The sequence below is a fragment of the Neoarius graeffei genome, chromosome 19 (genome assembly GCF_027579695.1).
Source record: "Neoarius graeffei isolate fNeoGra1 chromosome 19, fNeoGra1.pri, whole genome shotgun sequence".
NCBI classification, from domain to species: Eukaryota; Metazoa; Chordata; class Actinopteri; order Siluriformes; family Ariidae; genus Neoarius; species Neoarius graeffei.
In genome coordinates, this window is record NC_083587.1 from 17,381,623 (window position 1) to 17,405,168 (window position 23,546).

General features: G+C 42.3%; 1 protein-coding gene across 5 annotated transcripts in view; it reads right to left on the bottom strand.

Annotated features, from left to right (window-relative positions):
• LOC132867049 (early endosome antigen 1-like) overlaps window positions 1-23,546 on the bottom strand; it is a 270,591-nt gene that overhangs the window by 23,107 nt on the left and 223,938 nt on the right. For 4 of the 5 annotated variants that reach the window (XM_060899754.1, XM_060899756.1, XM_060899752.1 and 1 more), the window contains 2 exons: window positions 20,008-20,117; window positions 17,477-17,551 (listed from right to left, as the gene is read on the bottom strand). In XM_060899754.1, coding sequence (XP_060755737.1) covers window positions 17,477-17,551; window positions 20,008-20,117 — 185 coding nt within the window. The remainder of the gene's footprint in view (window positions 1-17,476; window positions 17,552-20,007; window positions 20,118-23,546) is intronic. The other variant, XM_060899753.1, reaches the window with a different exon arrangement.

The window sequence follows — 23,546 nt, forward strand, 5'->3', positions numbered from 1 at the left end:
AGTCCTCAGACATAAATGAATTACTGTAAGCGTCCAGAGCATCTTTCAAGTGCGAATTTGCACTGTCCATATGGAGCCATCCACCACAGGAGCGATGTGATGAGACTCCAGCCAGACGTAGGGCATCAGGATGGATCAGGCAGGTCTGAGGAGCAGAAAAGGTCAGCATTTTACTGGTGTCTCAGGATCAACATACAACTCAAAGAGGGACAGACAGAGGGAAGGGGGTGGGGGGGGGGAGAGAAAACACAGATTGTTAGGTATGTCCAATGTCACCTAATGAGTAAGAACAGGATACATTTTGTACTGAGTGCAAGCAGGGACTCTGGCGAGATTAACTATGACAGCATAACTAAAAGGGGAGAGCCAGAAGGTAACACAGACATGAGCGAGCCCTGGGACATAATGCAGCAGCCACTACACCGTCAACAAACCTGAGTGAGCGAGTGAAAGTGGGGGGGGATGACATCATCCATACATCCCAGTTTACCAAAACACTATGTCTGAGGACCTTCCAGATCTACTCCTTTACCTCATAAACACTATTAACAAAAGGCTTGACTAAACAGATATATGTTTTCAGCCTCGACTTAAACGCTGAGACTGTGTCCGAGTCCCAAACACTACTTGGAAGGCTGTCCCATAACTGTGGGGCTTTGTAAGAAAAAGCTCTGCCCCCTGATGTAGCCTTCACTATATGAAGTACCAACAGATAACCTGCAACTTTTCATCTAAGTAGGCGTGACAGGTCATAAAGGACCAGAAATTTGCTCAGGTACTATGGCACGAGACCATTTGGTGCTTTAAAGGTCAATAGTAGTATTTTATAATCAATATGAAATTTGATTGGGAGCCAATGCAGTGTGGATAAGACAGGGGTGATGTGGCCATATCTTCTGGTTCTAGTAAGGACTCTTGCTGCTGCATTTTAAACTAACTGGAGCTTGTTTATGCACTTATTGGAGCATCCAGACAGTAAGGCATTACAATAATCCAACCTGGAGGCAACGAAAGCATGAACTAGTTTTTCTGCTTCATGTAGTGACATTACATTTCTTAGCAATATTTCTGAGATGAAAGAAAGCTATTGGGGTAATGTTATCGATATGCGTTTCAAACAAAAGATTGGAGTCGATGATCACACTGAGGTCTTTTACTGCTGCACGTGAAGAAACAGAAAGGCCATCCAGAGTTACTGTGTAATCAGAAAACCTACGTCTAGCTGCATGTGGTCTTAGTACAAGTAATTCTGTCTTGTCAGAGTTAAGCAGAAGGAAGTTAATAAGCATCCAGTGTCTCATGTTCTTTACACATTCCTCAATTCTATTAAGCTGGTGTCTCTCATCAGGTTTTGGAAAAACATACAACTGTGTGTCATCAGCATAACAGTGGAAACTAATACCATGCTTATGAATAATATCACCCAGAGGTAACATATATACAGAAAGAAGCAGTGGGCCTAAGACAGAACCTTGTAGAACACCAAACTTTATCTCGGTATGTCTAGAAAAATCACCATTTACATCAATAAACTGTTAGCAATCAGTTAAATAGCCAGGTGAGGGCTGTTCCCTCAACTCCCACAACATTTTCTAGTCTATCCAGGAGAATGGAATGATCAAACGGTGTCAAAGGCTGCACTAAGTTCAAGCAATACAAGCAGGGAGACACAGCCCTGATCAGATGCCAACAGTAGGTCATTTACTACAGTGGTGCTTGAAAGTTTGTGAACCCTTTAGAATTTTCTATATTTCTGCATAAACATGACTTAAATCATCAGATTTTCACACAAGTCCTAAAAGTAGATAAAGAGAACCCAGTTAAATAAATGAGAAAAATATTATACTTGGTCATTTATTTATTGAGGAAAATGATCCAATATTACATATCTGTGAGTGGCAAAAGCATGTGAACCTCTAGGATCAGCAGTTAATTTGAAGGTGAAATTAGAGTCAGGTGTTTTCAATCAATGGGATGACAATCAGGTGTGAGTGGGCACCATTTTATTTCAAGAACAGGGATCTATCAAAGTCTGATCTTCACAACACGTTTGTGGAAGTGTACCATGGTACGAAAAAAGGAGATTTCTGAGGACCTCAGAAAAAGCGTTGTTGATGCTCATCAGGCTGGAAAAGGTTACAAAACCATCTCTAAAGAGTTTAGACTCCACCAACCCACAGTCAGACAGATTGTGTACAAATGGAGGAAATTCAAGACCATTGTTACCCTCCCCAGGAGTGGTCAACCAGCAAAGATCACTCCAAGAGCAAGGCATGTAATAGTCAGGTCACAAAGGACCCCAGGGTAACTTCTGAGCAACTGAAGGCCCCTCTCACATTGGCTAATGTTCATGAGTCCACCATCAGGAGAACACTGAACAACAATGGTGCACATGGCAGGGTTGCAAGGAGAAAGCCACTGCTCTTCAAAAAGAACAGTGCTCCTCGTCTGCAGTTTGCTAAAGATCACGTGGACAAGCCAGAAGGCTATTGGAAAAATGTTTTGTGGACGGATGAGACCAAAGTAGAACTTTTTGGTGTAAATGAGAAGCGTTGTGTTTGGAGAAAGGAAAACGCTGCATTCCAGCATAAGAACCTTATCCCATCTGTGAAACATGGTGGTGGTAGTATCATGGTTTGGGCCTATTTTGCTGCATCTGGACCAGGACAGCTTGCCATCATTGATGGAACAGTGAATTCTGAATTATACCAGTGAATTCTAAAGGAAAATGTCAGGACATCTGTCCATTAACTGAATCTCAAGAGAAGGTGGGTCATGCAGCAAGACAACGACCCTAAGCACACAAGTCGTTCTCCCAAAGAATGGTTAAAGAAGAATCAAGTTAATGTTTTGGAATGGCCAAGTCAAAGTCCTGACCTCAATCCAATGGAAATGTTGTGGAAGGACCTGAAGCGAGCAGTTCATGTGAGGAAACCCACCGACATCCCAAAGTTGAAGCTGTTCTGTACGGAGGAATGGGCTAAAATTCCTCCAAGTCGGTGTGCAGGACTGATCAACAGTTACCGGAAACGTTTAGTTGCAGTTATTGCTGCATAAGGGGGTCACACCAGATACTGAAAGCAAAGGTTCACATACTTTTGCCACTCATAGATATGTAATATTGGATCGTTTTCCTCAATAAATAAATGACCAAGTATAATATTTTTGTCTCATTTGTTTAACTGGGTTCTCTTTATCTTTTTTTCGGACTTGTGTGAAAATCTGATGATTTAAAGTCATGTTTATGCAGAAATATAGAAAATTCTAAAAGGGTTCACAAACTTTCAAGCACCACCGTACTTTAACCAATGCTGTCACTGTGCTATGATGAGATCTAAATCCTGACTGATACATTTCATGCATGTTATTCCTATGTGGATATGAGCATAACTGTTGTGCCACAACTTTTTTTAGGATCTTGGAGATAAAGGAGAGGTTTGATATTGGCCTATAATTGAATCACTGACAGGAGGTCGATGTAGTGGAACCTGAGTGATGACTTTGTGCAACTAGCAGACAGTCAGTTTAGCCTGTTTGTCTGCTCCATGGTCTTGGCTCTGAATTGTCACAGATTAACTTGGCATGGTCTGAGACTGAGCTATGAGCAGCACCTTCCTGAGTGGGATGGATACCGTCCCACCCTAACAGGCCAGCAGTGTCCTCAAAACTAGTCCAATTATCTATAAAGCCCACACTGTTTTCAGAGCACCACCTGGACAACCAGCAGTTCAGCGACCATAACCTGCTGTAAGCCTAGTCACCACGCCACATTGGGATGGGGCCAAAGCATACTACAGCATCGGACATCGCCTTTGCCAATTTAAATACCTCTACAAAGTTACTCTTAGTAACTTCAGACTGACAAAGGCGTATATCGTTAGCTCTTATATGGATAACTATCTTTGAGAACCTGTACTTGCCTAGGACCCTAAGATTACCTGCTATGTCTGGCGCCCTGGCTCCTGGTATACACCTGACTAAAGCTGCTGGTGCCCCTAAAGGCCTAGCTAATTTCATGTGCCATATGATAGAGTCTCCTATAACTAGAGCTCTTTCAGGTTTCTTAGCGGGTACATCACTGAGGAGAGTGAACCTGTTTGACACATGAAGCAGAGAGGAGTGGTGCTCCTGTGGGTGAACCTTAGCGGTAGCTTTGGCTCTATGATTATGCCATAGTCTCGTCACCCATTCGCCCCACTTTGAGGGCTCTAATGCCAGAGTTGGGGGGATTGCCAACTCCACTTAGGGCATCCAGACCTTCCCCCTGCAGAAACTACACTGCTCTCATTCTCACCAACCCTCTCTAGAGTCTGGATACGCACCTCTAAAGCTGCAATCTTCTCCCAATGTGCACACCGCAGTCCAAAAAGGCCAGGTTGTTACCATTGACGTCCTCCCAAGTGAATTTGATGTTGATATTCAGTGCATTGATGTGCTCTGTGAAGGCTTCCACCTCATGGGTTTTGATTTTTGCCCAGGTGTCATCCAGATACCTGAACCAGTGGCTGGGAGCAACTGCTGAAAAAGTGGTCAAGGCTTTGTTTTCCACTTCCATGTATCGATTGGCCACTATAGGGGACACTGGTGAGTTGATGGTGCATCCATGCTTCTTTCTGTAGAAACATTCATTGAACTGGAAATAGGTGGTGGTCAGGCAGAGGTCATGCAAATGTGGTCTGTGATGAGGTTCGTTCTGTCTGGTCAGGTGCTGTTTAGGAAAAGTTGTTTCCTAACTGATTCGACTGCTTCTGTGGTGGGAATGCAGGTGAAAACAGAAGTGACATCATAGGAAACCATGGTTTCATACGAGTCTTGCTTTAGGTCTGCAACTTTAGTGGCAAAATCTTGGGAGTTACTCCTCTCGTCAGACAGAACTGAAGAAGAAGACTTTCGGATGAGAGGCAAAACGTCTTCAAGGATTTCAAGCAAGTCCAGTTGCCTTCTTTAGCACCTACAGATTACGATGACCTGGATGACAGAGAACCTTCACAGACACATTTAGATAGAATTACTAGTTATTTCACCCAAATCAGCAGTCAAGAAATTACTGAGAACGTGTTGGTCAGTGTGAGCATGATTAAATATTTCAAACACCGTGCCTTAAACAAACAAATCTTAATTAAGGCATTTAAAAAAATAGCTTTACACAAATTACAAATTCTTATAGCACAAACACCATTCAGGTGGAAAGGAATTTTTTTTAAGACTCTTTGATCCAGGAGAAATATGTGGAGCAATATGGATCAGTTCTCCTGAACAAGCTGCTGACACATTCCTGTACGCCTCTCAGTCTTCAATTTCCAATCAGCAGCCCTGTAATTCTACTAATTTGCCAGAGATTTGTTGACAACTTGACTGGATTACGGGGCAGCCGATGCTTTCTGGTGCCTGGGCCCCAGTCGCTGTGTGTTTACAGTAACCCACAGAGGTAATTGCTTGCCATTTGCTAATTAAGAGCGGATAATTGTGGCTTGATTTAACGAGTGCATGGTGAGGGCTGACAAAGTGTTGGAAAGCAGCGAGAGAGAGAGAGAGAGAGAGAGAGAGAGAGAGAGAGAGAGAGAGAGAACAGGACTATAAAGTATGGGACAGGCAGTGAAGTCTCCCCCCCCCCACATGGCCTAACAAATTCTGATTGATCAAAAGGTGTTGATTAATGCACTCGTTCTAATATGTTACTGTTTCTATGGTAACAGCTCAATCATTCAGGCTTATATGGCATATAAAATTACCAAAATGTTTTTGTTTTGAAATCACATGAGGGAGTGCTGTTGTACTGAACACACACACACACACACACACACACACACACACACACACACACACACACACACACGTGAGATCACTTTTATAAAAAGTGATATTAACAAGGAATTAGAATCAAGTAAGTGACATTTTGAACACAACAGGGCCAAACGTTCTGTCAGCTACAGATCCTGAAGAAATCACACTCCCTTTACAGCACGTCAGCGAGCTCACTCGCTAGCTCACATTGATTTGTACATTCTTGTTAAAGGTAAAATTTGTAGGAAGCCATGGCCAAAAGGTTAGAGAAGCAGCTTTGGGGCCAAAAGGTCGCTGGTTTGATTCCCTGGAACAGTAGGAATGGCTGAAGTGCCCTTGAGTAAGACATCTAACCCCCAACTGCTCCCTACTACTGTGGGGATGTCGTATGTCGCTCTGGATAAGAGCTTCTGCTAAATGCCTGTGATGTAACATGTCCGTTCTTCCTTCCGATCTTCATCTGACAAGCTTTCATAATTTAATTCAAACGTTATATCCCTGAAAAGTATCATTTGCCATGTCTGTTTTTGCTAACACGACTGTCGTAGTGGAGTGACGCACACAGTGAAACATCGGCGTTATTGTACTAAATATCGGCACTTGACCAATTCGTGAACTGGGACCAGCTGTGATATATAATGGTTGATGTGATGAGGATCTCTGGAAGAAGCCGTTTATTTAACTCCTTATTTATGGAAGGAGTCTCCAGTATCAGTGTTTTGTAACAATCAGAGCAGGGTTCCCCCCGCCCCGATTCTCTCGCCAATTTAACACACTGAGGAAAGCGCTATCCACCCACTTTTCATATAAATGAGCTCCCATGATTGGCTCCTGTCCCTGTAATTGACATGGGAAACAGAGCCACACCTCCCTCCCTCCCTCCCTGAGAGCGCAGGCCAACAGTGCTCTTGAACCCACGATCTCCAGATGATAGGACAAACATTTTTCTGTTGCGCCACTCGGGAGTCAACAAGATGCTTCTTTTTTTTTTTTTTTTGGTCTTTTTAACTTTGAGCTAAAGAGAGACTGATGAGGGAACGAATGTTTATAGCTGCTATAACGCAAGTGAGAACAGGAACTAACTTGTTCTGTGGATGCTTTACAACGTCAAACATAGCTATAAATGTTATAGTATGTTTTGATCTTTAATTAATACAATAAAATAATTGTTGGAAAACTGTTGTAGCATCAGGGGAATAAACACTTCAGGAAGTACTGTTACAGGAAAATAATCAACTTCCTAAATCAGCAGTGGAAACCGTGACTCTGCTTCATCACTCCGACATGGCATAGATTATTTTCCTACAACATCGTAACAGTGTTTTATTACGTACTCGCATAAAGGAGTTTAAACTTGACCACATCCAGTGCATCTGTAGAGCTGGACAAGAATTTACATATTTTAAATAAATAAATAAACAAACGAGTGTGTCAATGATGCAGTAGCTCACATGGCCATACCATGAGAAACCAGACTCATTTATTTACAATTGGCCAAGTTGCTCTTCATGAGAACAATTAGATCTTCCAAACAAAACAATCAAAATCAACTGAAAACTCAGGGATGAGTAGCGATTTTCCTGAAAGTTTGTTAATTGGCCTAATTAACAACTTATTAATGAGAAGTCACAAAGCCAGGGAGTCATTTTTTTGGGCAAAGTGATTAGATCTTCCAAACAAAAACTGAATCAAAAGCCATTGAAAAGTCAGGGAGGAGTAGCGATTTTTGTGAATTGTGGATGGACGGACGACATGTGACGGCAATAGCTCCTTTCCCTACAGCTGGTGAGCTAAAGAATAAATAAATAAGTAAATAATATATATTAAGATATGTATTAAAAAGAAAAAAAAGAAAAACCATTTAAAAGAGAGCGCGAGAGGGAGGGAGGGAAGGAGGGTGATTATCTGTTGGTTCAGCTAATTTTTTTTAACCCTTTTTTTTTTTTTTTTGAGTCCAAGCTGCAGTGAAAAGTGCAGACTGGACGGCAGGAAAAGCATATGAGCAGGTCTTTACGCCTCCGAGTCCTTCATTCATTATGTGTTCATTTCCAATCAAATGTGTCAATTAAGAGCTAATTTTAGCAGCTCATTCAGGTTCGACTCAAATATAGAACCTTTCATTTGCATGGGTATAAATAATAAATGAACTCCTGAATGTACAGTCTGGCAATTGGGCCTTTACTGATCCAGCTTATATGACATCTATTAATGCTTTCTCATCACGCTGATCGCAGCCACGTCGCGCTCCTGGAGTGAGATTTTTAAAATTACATTATGACATGAAGCTGATGGAAGAGCCACAAAATGACAGGCATGAAAATACCACTGATGTACAAAAATAAAATGTTTCAAGACATAATTATAAGAAGCAAAATGATCATAAATTTAAAAAGGTAGAAATAATGGTGCGATTTCCTCCATCGTCCTTATCGTCTCCGTTCAGATGAGGATGTTCACGTCTAGACTGATCTACATAAATAGCGTTTTCACAATTATTAAAGTAGACAACGTGAGTGATTGATCACACTGACGACTCTGCTCCTCTAATGTGATCATTAAAATGACTGACAGCTGGAGGGAAACATCTGGAACCAACTAGGAGTCAAAACATAAGACTGGGGTATAAACACGCACCTCAATGTGATGTTAAGAACACACTGAGGGCGGGGCGTAATGCGAGTCAGGGACAGAGGCAGGTACTCTTACTAAACCCGGAAGTCAGAAACGAGAGTATCAATTTCATGTCAATTAACTGGAATTGTTTATTGGATGTGGATCTCAGTTTTTTCGAGGTTCGCCTTGAAAGCTGTGAATATTAATTGAAATAATTTATATTCTTTCATATAAACACTAGCAGGCCCTACTTTTGAGAAACACAAAGCTCTACAGAGCACAAAGAGGGGATTAGAAATAATCTTTTATTACTTTTTTTATTGAGTGTACCGGGGCGGCACGGTGGTGTAGTGGTTAGTGCTGTCGCCTCACAGCAAGAAGGTCCGGGTTCGAGCCCCGTGGCCAGCGAGGGCCTTTCTGTGTGGAGTTTGCATGTTCTCCCCGTGTCCGCGTGGGTTTCCTCCGGGTGCTCCGGTTTCCCCCACAGTCCAAAGACATGCAGGTTAGGTTAACTGGTGACTCTAAATTGAGCGTAGGTGTGAATGTGAGTGTGAATGGTTGTCTGTGTCTATGTGTCAGCCCTGTGATGACCTGGCGACTTGTCCAGGGTGTACCCCGCCTTCCGCCCGTAGTCAGCTGGGATAGGCTCCAGCTTGCCTGCGACCCTGTAGAAGGATAAAGCAGCTACGGATAATGAGATGAGATGAGATTGAGTGTACCGATTTAACGTTTTTACCTAATTAGCATAATTAATGCTAATTAAATACTACTATGCATCATTTGTTTTTAGTCATTTTTCAGACTTTTGTATTGATTATCCAACCGTCTATGTGCCTGCCAATTTCCATGTAAATATCTTGAAAAATAGAAACGCGATTAAGAAAAAACATTTGATCTCATTGGTTAATGAGGCCCATTTTGGACCACGTGATCCTCATATGGAATATTACGGCAGTTTTCTAAAAATTAAGCCTTTTTTTTTTTTCAATCTTTGCTTTGTAATATCTCAAGAACAGATAAGCATTTTAATTCTGTAAAAAGTACACTGTTTAGCATTCAATTCTGAATTCAGTGAGCGCAGGTTCAAGCAAATTGGTTTAATTTAAATGTTCATCTAATATGCCGATTAATATTACCAAAACAGAGTGACTCTCAGGGAGGCCTGCAAGTGCCAGGAAATGCACTACAATGCATCTCTGTGACTGGTGCCACTACACTGATATTTTGGTCTAGTTAGAACCTTGCTATAGTCCTTTTGGACGTAATAACAGATGTGGAGATAAGTCTGGTTTAACTATTCACCGCTTCCTGGCAAACCCAGAAAGACGAGAAAAAAACCATCCCCATGTGCATGGAAAACATTTTATATCGGTTTAGTGTGAAAGCTCTGTGCAATGTTAAAACACAGATCTGGATGTGGGCTTTGGACGCGATATATTTTATTAGACCCAATGCTTGGCTCGACTGGCAGCATGCTTGTTATGTACTGATAATGTCGATGAGGCTACACACCATAAAATATGATAGATCTTGGTCCTGGTTTGTTTACTACTATTAGAAGTCCCCATTTGAGCTTACCTTAGTCATAATGTATTTTTCTTTATCGGGAATTTCCTATAACATTCCAGCACGAAACCTGCCTCGAAATATCAGTCAGCACCTGTACCTATGTCTGCCTTTAGCATCTCCAGTGTAGTTAGGAATCCTAAATACGAAAGTTCAGGATATCATTGTGTCCCAAATCCAGTAGTTGGTTTGCTGTACACTTTTAAAGTGGAAAAAATACATTTGTGGGTAAATTAAGAAGCAGCAGCAGCCTTTTTGTTACATTCCTCCTCTGCATTTAATGCACACAGAGAGAGAGAGCGCGAGTGCACAGTGGGCAGAATAAATAAATGTTTGAGAGTAAATTATATGGATCTTCGATGCCTGCATGTTTCAGCTTTTGGATGTAACACAATCTGCTGATATAAAATCAACTCATCATTTCAGAGAGATTGTACTGACTGCAGTCATCTCGATTTTCATTACCGGTCACGGCTATGGTTCTTTGTTTGCTTAGCAATATGGCAGACGCTGCATGATAAAAATCCATGACATGAATGAAAGTCCCCCCCCCACACACACACACGATTGGGACTAAACAGCTGTATCCATAAGAAAACCACTTGTTAGTGAGACTAACTGGAAGAAAAGGCTTCAGTTTGCTGGGGAGCATAAAGATTGGACTCTGGAGCAAGAGAAAAAGGTTCTGTGGTAGTGAAGAAGGGACCCTCAGGAAGTGATGCACCCATCATGCCCTGTAGCCGCTGTACAAGCCTCTGGAGGCAGTGTTATGATCTGGGATTGATTCAGTTGGTCAAGTCGAAACTCAGAAATATTATGTGGCAATAAAATGAAGTCAGCTGATGGCCTGAATGATGCCTTACGTATACACTCACTCCACTTTTCCACCTTCGAGGAGTAATTTGTGAAAGGAGTACATCGAAAATGGCACGTCTTCCATTTCACAGTTCACTCTCTCTCACACACACACACACATGCACACACTGGTGTACTCATTCCTCCACCTCCAGACGACCTCTTAGCTGATTAACAAGCACTTGCTGATTAGCGGCGTGACTGTGGACGGCCCGAGTGGTGGAGTGAGACGGCGAGAGAGGAGATGATCATTAGCTCTCAGTGCATAAACAGTGATGAAGTGCAATACAAAACTCATGAATGCTTCCAGCCAATCAGAGCAGGAGATGAGCAGTCGGTTGCACTGACTTCAAATCAAGACATGGCAGAGGTGAGAACACACATTAACACACTCGCACTGAGCACTACGTCTTACGCAGTAGTAATGTATAACCATATGTCTGATCCATGCCAGGAACAGATGTGTAGACTTCATACTCGTGTTCACAGCTACGATCTGAACTTAGATTTTTCTCGAGGGTCTCGGATCCTGTGAATTGTGCGTTCTGACGTTTCTTTCGTTCCCTGCTCACGAGTTTAGTTCCTAAATGCAGTTAGTTCTCATTTTCTTCAAGGAAAGAAGGAAAAACTTACTGTAGACATTACGAAGAAAAAGAAAGCTTGGCTTGTAAGATGGCGCGGTCATATTTCTATACTGGCTATGTTTTGTCACTATTGAACTTTGCTGCCATCTATTGGAGTTTAAAATGTATAGCACTGTTGAGTGCAGCCTTCCATCAAGGCCAAGTGTCGTATCTCACAATTTTAGCGAAAGAGAAAATAAATTGGTGGGTCTGCCCCATGACTCTGATCCGCTCCAAGGTTTAATGGGTGGTTCTTTGGCCCCTGTTACACCCTTCCACCAAGTTTCACTGAAATTGGGTCGGTAGGCTTTGCGTGGTCTTGCTTCAAGTCAGACAGACAAAAACAAGCCAAACCGAAAACAAACAAACACCTTGATGGAGGTCACAAAAGTGGTGTATGAATTGTACAGTGGGTTGTAGGCTGTACATTTAGGCTGCTACTGTTTGTTTCTCATAGGAACTAAAAGAAAATACAAGACACTGCACAGGCCACGCCCACCAATAGAGATTTTGAACTGCTTGTGTGACTTTTATACCCTCATTATTCATCATTTCTGAGTCTTCAAGGATTATTTTTGGTAAACTACAATTCAATAGGTAAATACACAAAATCTGAAATGTGATGCGACTAAAATCAGTCCACACACGGAGAGAGGAAGCTGACCTAGTTGGTAGGTGGCTGTATTAGCATAGCAGGCATTTTTAGCACAGAACAAAAAATGTAACAAGTACGCAAGTAGGACATTCAGAGCAGTCTTGGTGTTGACCTTTGCCATATGATTCCTGAATCTTTCACTCTAAACCCATCGTTTCCTTTAATAGGACAAAAAAGAAAGCTGTCCACTTTTTACATGGATTTGACAACTAAAAATTCAACAAAATCACAAACTCTGGAGTCATAGACCTTCAGAAAAACATCTTTGAGGCCCACGACAAAAAATAATCTCAGGATAACAAACAGCTCTCGGAGCAGAGACGACGGTAGCCGTTGACTCCAGACAGTCGGAGACGTTGCTTCAAGAAACCAGCAACAAGTACTGCGAGACCTACATCTGTCTTTAAGCTGAGTTTGAGAACCATTTGGAAGCAATTAATGGCATTTCATGATGAAGGGAAATGGAAAAAAAACTGCATCAGACACATCAGAGAGAAGATTGTCATTACTGCAGGCATACAGAGTGCGTCCTCACTGAACTCTTTGAACTTCAATCCATATATTGTCCACCATACCAACATACAAAGCGCCATTTCTTCCAACGCTCTTAATGGAAAACAAGAGCTATTCATTTCCTTACAAACATATCCATTAGGGATGGGAGGGAGGTTCAGAAAAGGCTGCGTGTCGGCGCCACGCTTTTGAAAGTCGTAGGTAGGAAGGCAGTACCGATTGACAAGACAAGCACACAGACTCCGTCTCCCTCCCTCCCTCTCAGGTATAATTATCTTTTGGTGCTCTGCCAAAGATGGTGGTTCTCACTAGAGTCGAGGAGAAAAGTGAACGAGTTCTTGTCTCAGATCAGCTCTGGATAAAAAGCGATTATGTTCTACATCACATCGCACCAGGATTTATTCATCATGCAAAGCAGTCAGGATGACAAGTGTTACAGAGAGACAAGCAAGAGCTGATGAAATAACACACAGAGTAAAAGGGTGAGAGATCGGGGGAGAGAGAGAGAGAGAGAGAGAGAGAGAGAGAGAGAGAGAGAGAGAGATTCACAGTACAGACGGCCATTTAATGACAATTCAGCCATGTTATAATAACTCAACTTCTCCCTCACAGGCCTTTTATTCTATCCACATTCACTGGATATGAGCAACCGCATGCTCCGATTGGCTACTCTACTACTAGGATATCAGCTTATATATCATAAGGAGAGAAAAACAAAATGGCAGAGCGTGTTGCTGAACCACCCGAGGATAAAATAAAAACTCATCTCATCTCATTATCTCTAGCCGCTTTATCCTGTTCTACAGGGTCGCAGGCAAGCTGGAGCCTATCCCAGCTGACTACGGGCGAGAGGCGGGGTACACCCTGGACAAGTCGCCAGGTCATCACAGGGCTGACACATAGACACAGACAACCATTCACACTCACATTCACACCTACGCTCAATTTAGAGTCACCAGTTAACCTAACCTGCATGTCTTTGGACTGTGGGGGAAACCGGAGCACCCGGAGGAAACCCACGCGGACACGGGGAGAACATGCAAACTCCACACAGAAAGGCCCTCACCGGCCACAGGGCTCAAACCTGGACCTTCTTGCTGTGAGGCGACAGCGCTAACCACTACACCACCATGCCGCCCTGAAATAAAAACTCCTACTCGAAAACAAACCCCCCCCAAAAAAGGCAACAAAAAGTATTTGATGGCAAGAACATATCCTTTTTATTTTTCACAAATTATCGCTTTTTTTTTTTTAAGATATTTTTTGGGGGCTTTTTTCACCTTTATTGGATAGGACAGTGTAGAGACAGGACAGGAAATGAGCAGGAGAGAGAGACAGGGAGGGATCGGGAAATGACCTCGGGTCGGAATCGAACCCAGGTCCCCGGATTTATGGTATGGCGCCTTAGCCACGACGCCCCACGAATTATCGCATTTTTCACAAATTGCTCCTGTCATTGTGCCGGTTTGTTTACATTCTAAGTGGAAATTATTTTGTCGGATGTTTTGTATAAAAGTTTTTATTTATCGAATTTGCTAAAAATTAAAAAAAAAATGCTCCGTTTCTCAAAATCCAGTGAATGTGGATAGAATAAAACAGTTATTCCACTCAGTCTCATCGTACATGACTTATAGCTGACTCGGTGCTACGCGCCTCGTCAGGTATCAGCTCATGTCCGACTCGAATTTCATGGAATAACTTAAATAGTGCTGAAGCGGTTTTAACACGTGGGCCATTAGAGACAACGAAATTCACATCACATGCTCGGGCTCTCAGTTACAAATCCGTACAGTGATGAGCTAGAGACTGCAAAATACATCGGGGTTTTCTTTGTAACCAAGGTGGAAATTAGCGAGCTTTCAGTCACATTGCCGTAACAGTAGTTTCACGATTATGGTGCACGTGTAACAATGTCATAATTCATTCCATTTACCTTCAAAGCCAGAAGTTGACCAAGAAGTCTGAAAACCAAAACCAAGAATTAGCAATACCAGTTCATAACATTACATGGTATTTTGCACATACAAACCCCATAGTAAAATGTCTACAGATAGAAGTTGGTAGAAGTATGTTACAACAGCTTTCACTACTGTTGATGAATGGAGCGGCCATCTTGGATTTTGAAGTTGGGTTGGTGAGGTTCCTCAGACATCCGACTTCCGGGCAGGAGGCGTTCCGATTGACACTTCTGACTGGGAACTTGGAAATCCTGACTTCCCAGAACAAATGGAACACACTATCATTTACTTCGAGGAAGTTAATTCAAGGACGTAGGACATGAGACAGGAATCCGCTTTGAGTTGGTTAGGTTTCGGTGAATGTGCAACAAGGAGCTACGGTTTCACCGATTTCGCCAAGTGATGCGTCAAGTCGAGATTTTCACAATTCTATACAAATTAGATCAGAAATTAGGTATGACAAAGCAAAAAAAAAATTTTTAATCAAAATGATCAGCTGGAATGATCTCAGATCAATCCTACATCACATGTCGTACAAGTAGGGCTGGATGATATGATATGACTATTAATATTGTGATAAATTCTGTCAATACACTTCCCTGAGAGATCACCGATATATTTTAAGGAAATATTCATTGAAATATTAATGGAACGCTCATCCAGTTTTCTACAATCTCTCTGCAGTGACTAGCGGATGAAGGAAATGGTCCACATGAACAGTGCGAGATCTGTTTTTCATGAATCTCTTGCAAGTTGCAAGTCACTTATTTTCCATGTATGTGCCTGACATGGAGCCATGATTTCAGCAACAGCGTGACAAGTGATGCTTGAACAGAGATTACGTACACTCCCCGGCCACTTTAATAGGAACTACTTGTTGAGTCTAAGATCCCTGTTCTTGGCTGCGGGACTGGAACCCAATGTGTTCTTCTGCTGTTGGATGCCGAGATGCTTTTCTGTTCACCACGATTGTAAAGAGTGATTATAGGAGTTACTATATCCTTCAAAACAGCTCAATCCAATCTGGCCATTTCCCTCGGACCTCTCTTATCAACAAGGTGTTTGTTTCCACCCTCAGAACTGTTGCCCACTCAGTTGATGTTTTTTGTTTTCCGCACCATTCTGTCTGTGTAAACTCTAGAGACTGTGGTGTGTGAAAACCCCAGGAAAGAGATCAGCAGTTTCTGAAATACTCAAACCAGTCCATCTGGCTCAAACCAACACCCGTGCCACAGTGAAAGAAAGTCACACTTTGAGATCACAAGTTTTCCCATTCTGATGTTTGAACATTTAACTGAAGCTCTTGATTTGTATCTGCATGATTTGATGCATTGTGATGCTGTCCAGGGATTGGCTGATTAGAGAACGGCATCAAACAGCAGGTGGACAGAGGGGTGTTCCTAATACAGTGGCGAATGGGCGGCACTGTCGCCTCACAGCAAGAAGGTCCTGGGTTCGAGCCCAGCGGCCAGCGAGGGCCTTTCTGTGTGGAGTTTGCATGTTCTCCCCGTGTCTGCGTGGGTTTCCTCCGGGTGCTCTGATTTCCCCCACAGTCCAAAGACATGTGGTTAGGTTAATATGGGACAGCCTTGGGCTGAGGTGCCCTTGAGCGAGGCACCTAACTCCCAACTGCTCCCCGGGCGCTGTTAGCATGGCTGCCCACTGCTCTGGGTATGTGTGTGTGCTCATTGCTCACGTGTATGTGCATGTGTGTGTTCACTGCTGCAGATAGGTTAAATGCAGAGAGGAATTTCACAAGTGTGTGATGAATAAAGCTGTTCTTTCTTTCTTTGGTAAACCCAAACGATTGGCTGGAAGGATTCCTCGGGACGATCCTATGGCACGTGTGGTCTGACATTCTTTCACTTCCCTGCTCGCTAGTTTCACTTTAGTTTCTAGCTGAAGCCTACGCAGTGTGAAGAGCCGGAGCTGTTATTAGGCGTATCAGACACTCGCTGGCCATGCTGTGAAAATTGTGCATGCAGATGCTCATCTAAGTTTCTACGGTAAATCTCTCATTGCTGAACTCTGATGAAGGCTTCAGCAAAATTTTCTATCTGCTAGTTTTGATGTTATGATTCACGGGAGACTTTGTAGTGAGCATTCATAGCTTTACCTACTTATTTGTTCAAGTCAAACTGATTCATATAAATAAATAAATAAATAAATAACTATTTTAGAATATAACTGTAGCTGTTTTAATGAAAAGAATTGAGATATTCGTGGTCGGAATGATGTTTAAAAAAAACTGGAAGCCAGAAACGCGAGTGTACAGAGCTCAAAGAGGGGATTAGAAATAATCTTTTATTACTTTTTTTACTGTGTACCGATTTAACTTTTTTACCTAATTAGCGTAATTAATACTAATTAAATACTAATTTGCATAATTTGTTTTTGCTAATTTTTCAAACTTTGTATTCAGTATGCAACCGTCTATGTGTCTGTCAATTTCCATCTTGAAAAATAAAGTTATTAAGAAAAAACCTTTGATCTCATTGGTTAATGAGGCCCATTTTGGACCATGTGATCCTTATACAGAATATTACAGCAGTTTTCTAAACATTTAAGCCTTTCCCCCCTTCAATCTTTGACTTACTTTAAGACGCTCTGTAAGGCATTTAGCAGACGCTCTTATCCAGAGCGACAGACAACGTATCCAGAGCAGCCTGGGGAGCAGTGGGGGGTTCGGTGCCTTACTCAAGGGCACTTCAGTCATTCCTGCTGGTCCAGGGAATCGAACTGGTGACGTTTTGGTCCCAAAGTTGCTTCTCTAACCGTGAGGCCATGGCTTAAACATGTTAATTCAGTAAAAAGTATGTTGTTCTGAATTCAATGAGAGCAGTTTCAAGCAATTTGGATTGAAGTTTCACTTGACATGCCCACTGTTAAACAGGTGATTAAACACGTACTCTCTGTCCAGACTCACGGTGGTCAAGATCTCATTCTGCTGTTTGATCCATCCAGCCAGACTCTCATTAGCAGCCCTGATAGAGACAAACAAACAAACAAACAAACAAACAAACAAACAAACTAGTTTCCATGACCATCCCACCATCTTCTAGAATGTTAGCTTTTGGATATGTTTGTGTTAAAAATTGCGACAATCACAAAAACAAGCTCCAAGTGTTTACAGGATTTGTACCCAAGACAAAAGAAGAATTCATGTTAAAACCACCCAAAAAAGCGAATATCTAAACAAGGCTCAACATGAAGAAACGGCATCAGACCGGTCTCGTGGAAAAATCCACAAACCTGAGCTCACATGCTTTGTCGCCATGTTTCAAAGGAAAATTGTGAATAAACGGAGTCGTCGAGCATGTCACAGCCTGTGTGTTCTCACATCGTGTTCATTATACGTTATGTAGAGCAGCATGGAGGCGTTTTCCACTCAGCTCTGTCTGTGTCATTAAACTCTGGCACAATTGAGCCTGAAGAATGCAGAATGCTTTAAATGTTGTTCGGGTCGGAAGGAGAACACGAGGACAACAACACGGAACAGGGTGATAAAACTTCACTAAACAGCTCAGAACAGCCATCACGGCCTCGACGGCTTTCAGCACAACTGATTGTGTCCTGATTGAGCTTAAATTACAAATCAAATACTGCCGTCGTAATCAGAGAGACAGAGAGGAAAAAAGAAATGGGGAGAGGGAGACGGACACGGGGAGGTGGAAAGAGAAATACAGATTGTGAGAGAGACAGAGCTTGAAGAACGAGAGTAAAGAAGAGAAAAGTTAAAGAATAAGAGAAAATGAGATGGATAGAAAGAACCTAAAGGATGAGAGAGAATTTTGAGAGACAGAGAAATTAACGGGGGGGGGGGGGGGGGGGGGGGAGAGAAGAATTGGAAGAATGAGAGAATTTGAAAAATGAGAGAGAGACTTTGAACAAGAGAATTTGAAGAATGAGAGAGGGGGAAAATTTGAACGAGGATTTGAAAGAGAGAGAGAGAGGGAGAATTTGAACAAGAGAAAGACTGAATTTGAACGAGAGAATTTGAAGAATGAGAGAACGACAGAATTTGAACAAGCGAGACAAGGAGAATTTGAATGAGAGAATTTGAAGAACGAGAGGGAGGGAGAATTTGAACAAGAGAATTTGAAGAACGAGAGGGAGGGAGAATTTGAACAAGAGAGAGAGGGAGAATTTGAAAGAGAATTTGAAGAACAAGAGAGAGGGAGAATTTGAATGAGATAATTTGAAGAACGAGAGGGAGGGAGAATTTGAACAAGAGAATTTGAAGAACGAGAGGGAGGGAGAATTTGAAAGAGAATTTGAAGAACAAGAGAGAGGGAGAATTTGAATGAGAGAATTTGAACAAGAGAGGGAGAATTTGAACGAGAGAATTTGAAGAACGAGAGAGGGAGAATTTGAACGAGAGAATTTGAAGAACGAGAGAGAGGGAGAATTTGAACGGGAGAGAGGGAGAATTTGAAGAACGGGAGAGAGGGAGAATTTGAACGAGAGAGAGGGAGAATTTGAACAAGAAAATTTGAAGAACGAGAGAGAGGGAGAATTTGAACGAGATAATTTGAAGAATGAGAGGGAGGGAGAATTTGAACGAGAGAATTTGAAGAACAAGACAGAGGGAGAATTTGAACAACGGGAGAGAGGGAGAATTTGAATGAGAAAATTTGAAGAACGAGAGGGAGGGAGAATTTGAACAAGAGAATTTGAAGAACAAGACAGAGGGACAATTTGAAGAACGAGAGAGAGGGAGAATTTGAACGAGATAATTTGAAGAATGAGAGGGACGGAGAATTTGAACGAGAGAATTTGAAGAACAAGACAGAGGGAGAATTTGAACAATGGGAGAGAGGGAGAATTTGAACGAGAAAATTTGAAGAACGAGAGAGAGGGAGAATTTGAACAAGATAATTTGAAGAACGAGAGGGAGGGAGAATTTGAACGAGAGAATTTGAAGAACAAGACAGAGGGAGAATTTGAACGAGAGAGAGGGAGAATTTGAACGAGAAAATTTGAAGAACAAGACAGAGGGAGAATTTGAACAGGAGAGAGGGAGAATTTGAATGAGAGAATTTGAAGAATGAGAGAGAGAACGTTAAATGAGAGAAAGCTTGAGCTTGTTGATATCGCTTTGTAAGAAATGAAACACTGTGTCGTGCCGTTACAGTAAAATGATCAACAACAGGGTGGTGTGATGAAGCAAAGTGACTCCCCACCCTGAGGTCTATTTTCCTGTAACAGCATGTCCTGAGGTGGTTTATTCCTCTCGCACCACAGTGATTTAACAAGTTCCAATTTTTTATTCCTTGAAAAAATTTTTACTTCTTATCCATTTACAGTTACTTTTAATGTTAGAGCATATCCATGACACAGGTTCATCGCACTTCAAATGTAAACATTAGTCCTGAAGATGCCAGCGCACAGAAACCTAGCCGTGTGTGTGTGTGTGTGTGTGTACAGTAGAAGTGTTTACTTATGCTCGGTGATCCAGAGGTTGATGTTGGTCACCAGCTGTTCTCTCTCCTGATGAATTTGAGAGTTTTCTGTCCGGGTTTCCTCCAGATTCCGTTCCAGCTGCTGCAGCTGTGTGTGAGAGGAACAACAGGTCAAAACCACACACTTTTTAAATTATTAGTGAATAATGATACAAAGCCCACACTCAAAATCTAACCTTGATGAATGACACCTTAAGATTTTTTTTTCTAAAATAAGGTAACAAAGTTTATTTACTTATTACGTTTATGATTCATTTCTTGCGTCTTTAGAAAGTTGTATTAAAGATGAAATGAAACTCTTTTGAATGAATGAAGCCTACTTGTAAATTATAGAGTTAAAAACTGCATTTATTTATTTATTTCCATTTGAGAGGACTAAGCGTTTGGGTTTCTTGGTATTAAAACCACATTAGCCTTTTACTGACGGAGAGAGAGAGAGAGAGAGGGGCTGGTGAGGGAATGACTGTACCGTACTTTAACACGTGTTAAAGTACAATGCGTCGTTCTTGAATAAAAAGAAATCGTAATTGTTGGTGAATTGCTGTGGTATAAGAGGAATAAAACGCTTTGGGACGTGCTGTAATCAGAAAATCATCAACTTCCAGGTGGTAACAGTAACTCCACTTTATCACACCACGCAATTATTGATCATTTTCCTCGAACAGCACGATGTTGAGTTTTATTCCTTACATACCAGCCGGACGGAAATGATCACCGGATATCTAAAATTAGTTTTCTAACCTGTCTGAGCACGACAGCTTTAGTGGTAAAGTTTCCTCTTATCACTTCACCCTGTAATAAAGTAATTTCGTGATGTCACAGATTGAGTTAACTCCACAGCCCCACCCCCAATAAGGTTTAGACAGGAACGTGTGTATGAAAGTGTTTTAATGGGAGGAAAACGTGACCGACTTCACCTCAATCTATTTGATATAATCAGCCTCGAGGAAGTTTTGATTGTTCAAGAAGGATTTCAACATTAGATGGGGGGAAAAAAAGAAGCTAATTTCAGGTATTTCAAGATTTTTGAATGTCTCTGAAACCTGAGCAGATGATTTTTTAAAAAAAATAAAATTAAATAAACACTCCTGAGGGCATAAACACACTAAGCTTTAAACTTTCATCCAGTGCTAACTTTACCTGTCCTGTAAAAGTCATCTAGATGGCAAACCAAATTCCCCTCTCTCTCTCTCTCTCTCTCTCACACACACACCACCCACCTGCGTCAGGAATCCACTCTCATCTTTCTCTCCTTCTCCACAATCCCTCTTTCCCTCTACACGTGATTAATTGATTCCGTATGCTCAGAGAGACGCCTGCAGCTTTCCCACGTCTCATGTTTTCTACTTTATTACGCTTTACGCTGCTCCTGTGCTCTTGAAGGGACACGCCTCTCATCAGGTGACTTCAATTACACTTGCCTTCATCCCCCTTTATTTTTCTGAGATCCAAACTATTTTACTCTCGCAACATGAAAAAAAAGGGGGTTTCTTTTTCTCTCCAAAAGGGGGGGGGAAAAAAAAGGCAGCGTGAAGACGTTAAACCAAAAGCAGACCTCTCCGATCGCTCACGCTAATGTGTTACAAATGCGTCTGGAGGCCTCGACTCTCTGGATGGGGTGTTTATGAGCGGCTGAGCAGCCGAAATAAATACAGGCATAAAAACACAACATGAGTGCTGGAGTGAACATGCAGAGCACGAGACGGATGAATGCAAACACCTCAGCGAGGGGGTAAATAGTTACGGAATGGATGGGGGGGCGGGCAGTACATCACAAGAACTGCGAGTTGATTGAGAGAGAAAGGGTGAGGGAGAATGAGAGTGAAAAAACAGAGGTACTGAGACGGGAGAAAAGAAGGAAAGAAAAGGAGAGGAAGGTATGAAGTACATGAAGCTTTAGTGAAATCAAGAGAAAGAAAAAGGGGAGAAGAGGAGTATAAAGAAAGAAGATGAAACAATAGATAAGAACACAGGTAGTTGAGAGAGACAGAAAGATAAGTCATTTATTAAGAGACAAAGTGTAAGAAAAGTGAATCCGCAGTGTACGGAGATGTGACGCCTGATACAGAAAAGAAAAGATAAATTAATTTAACAACATACTACTTTGGCGGCACGGTGATGTAGTGGTTAGCACTGTCGCCTCACAGCAAGAAGGTCCGGGTTCGAGCCCCGTGGCCGGCGAGGGGCTTTCTGTGTGGAGTTTGCATGTTCTCCCCGTGTCCGCGTGGGTTTCCTCCGGGTGCTCCGGTTTCCCCCACAGTCCAAAGACATGCAGGTTAGGTTAACTGGTGACTCTAAATTGAGCGTAGGTGTGAATGTGAGTGTGAATGGTTGTCTGTGTCTATGTGTCAGCCCTGTGATGACCTGGCGACTTGTCCAGGGTGTACCCCGCCTTTCGCCTGTAGTCAGCTGGGATAGGCTCCAGCTCGCCTGCGACCCTGTAGAACAGGATAAGCGGCTACAGATAATGGATGGATGGATGGACGTACTACTTTGAGGTGGGGTTTACATTAGACCGTATCAGCGGATCATCAGATTAACGTTTTTAAAACGATTAGCGTGCACACAGCAACGCCAATACACGATTCGCGTGCACACAGCAACGCCAATACACGGATATGCTCGGCTCCGCAGGCATCCTGCGCTCCAAATCACTCCGCCCTGAACAGCGAGTGCCCTCTGGAGGGTGCGCACTCCGGCCCTGCGCAGCTCACAGAGCGCGCGAGTGAAGCGCACGAGCAGTGATTCGGGACTGAGCCGCTGTGTGTGTGATCCTAGTGCATATCGGGCATGCGCGTCACTTACCACTTGCAAGTGGAAGGATGGCAAGCCTAAAGACAATCATAACTACACAATGGGCAGTATTTGCATCAGTATTTTCATACTTTTATACTCTTTAATGAAAGGTGATACAAGGCGGAAGTCCGCACCGTTTTTCAGCAGTCGCGTCACATGACCAACGTCAGCGAATCAGGAAGGTGGATGTCACAGTGACGTTGTCCAATGACGACACCAGCTAGAGCTCAGCACAGCGTATCCGCGTATCCTCAATGTTTACACAGCACCGGACCAGACACGATCTGGATTGAATACGTAGACCCTGGCGGATTCCCATTTCCCGGCGTTTTAATGTAAACGGACAGTGCATCCGCGAAGAAAACGAGACAGATACGGTCTAGTGTAAACTTGGCCTAATTTTGTACTAATCGAGATGACGCGATACCACCGTCTGTTTCCCGGTCCTGATACTGAACCCTTGAGCACCAGCTGATATCAGTACTTATCCCGGACTGTGTTCTTTAAAAATGAAGCTTTAAAGTGATTTTTTGAAACACCGCACAGTTGAACTCTCAGACAAACTCACTTTCACTGTTCATATAATAATCAGTGTCATAATAAACGGGATAAAATCCATCTGAACAAAAGGAGAAACAAAGTCAGGTCTCTTTTATGTGGAATTATTTTCAGTTCTAAAAATGCATTTGTTTTATTAAAAACCAATTCCAATCTTTGGTGC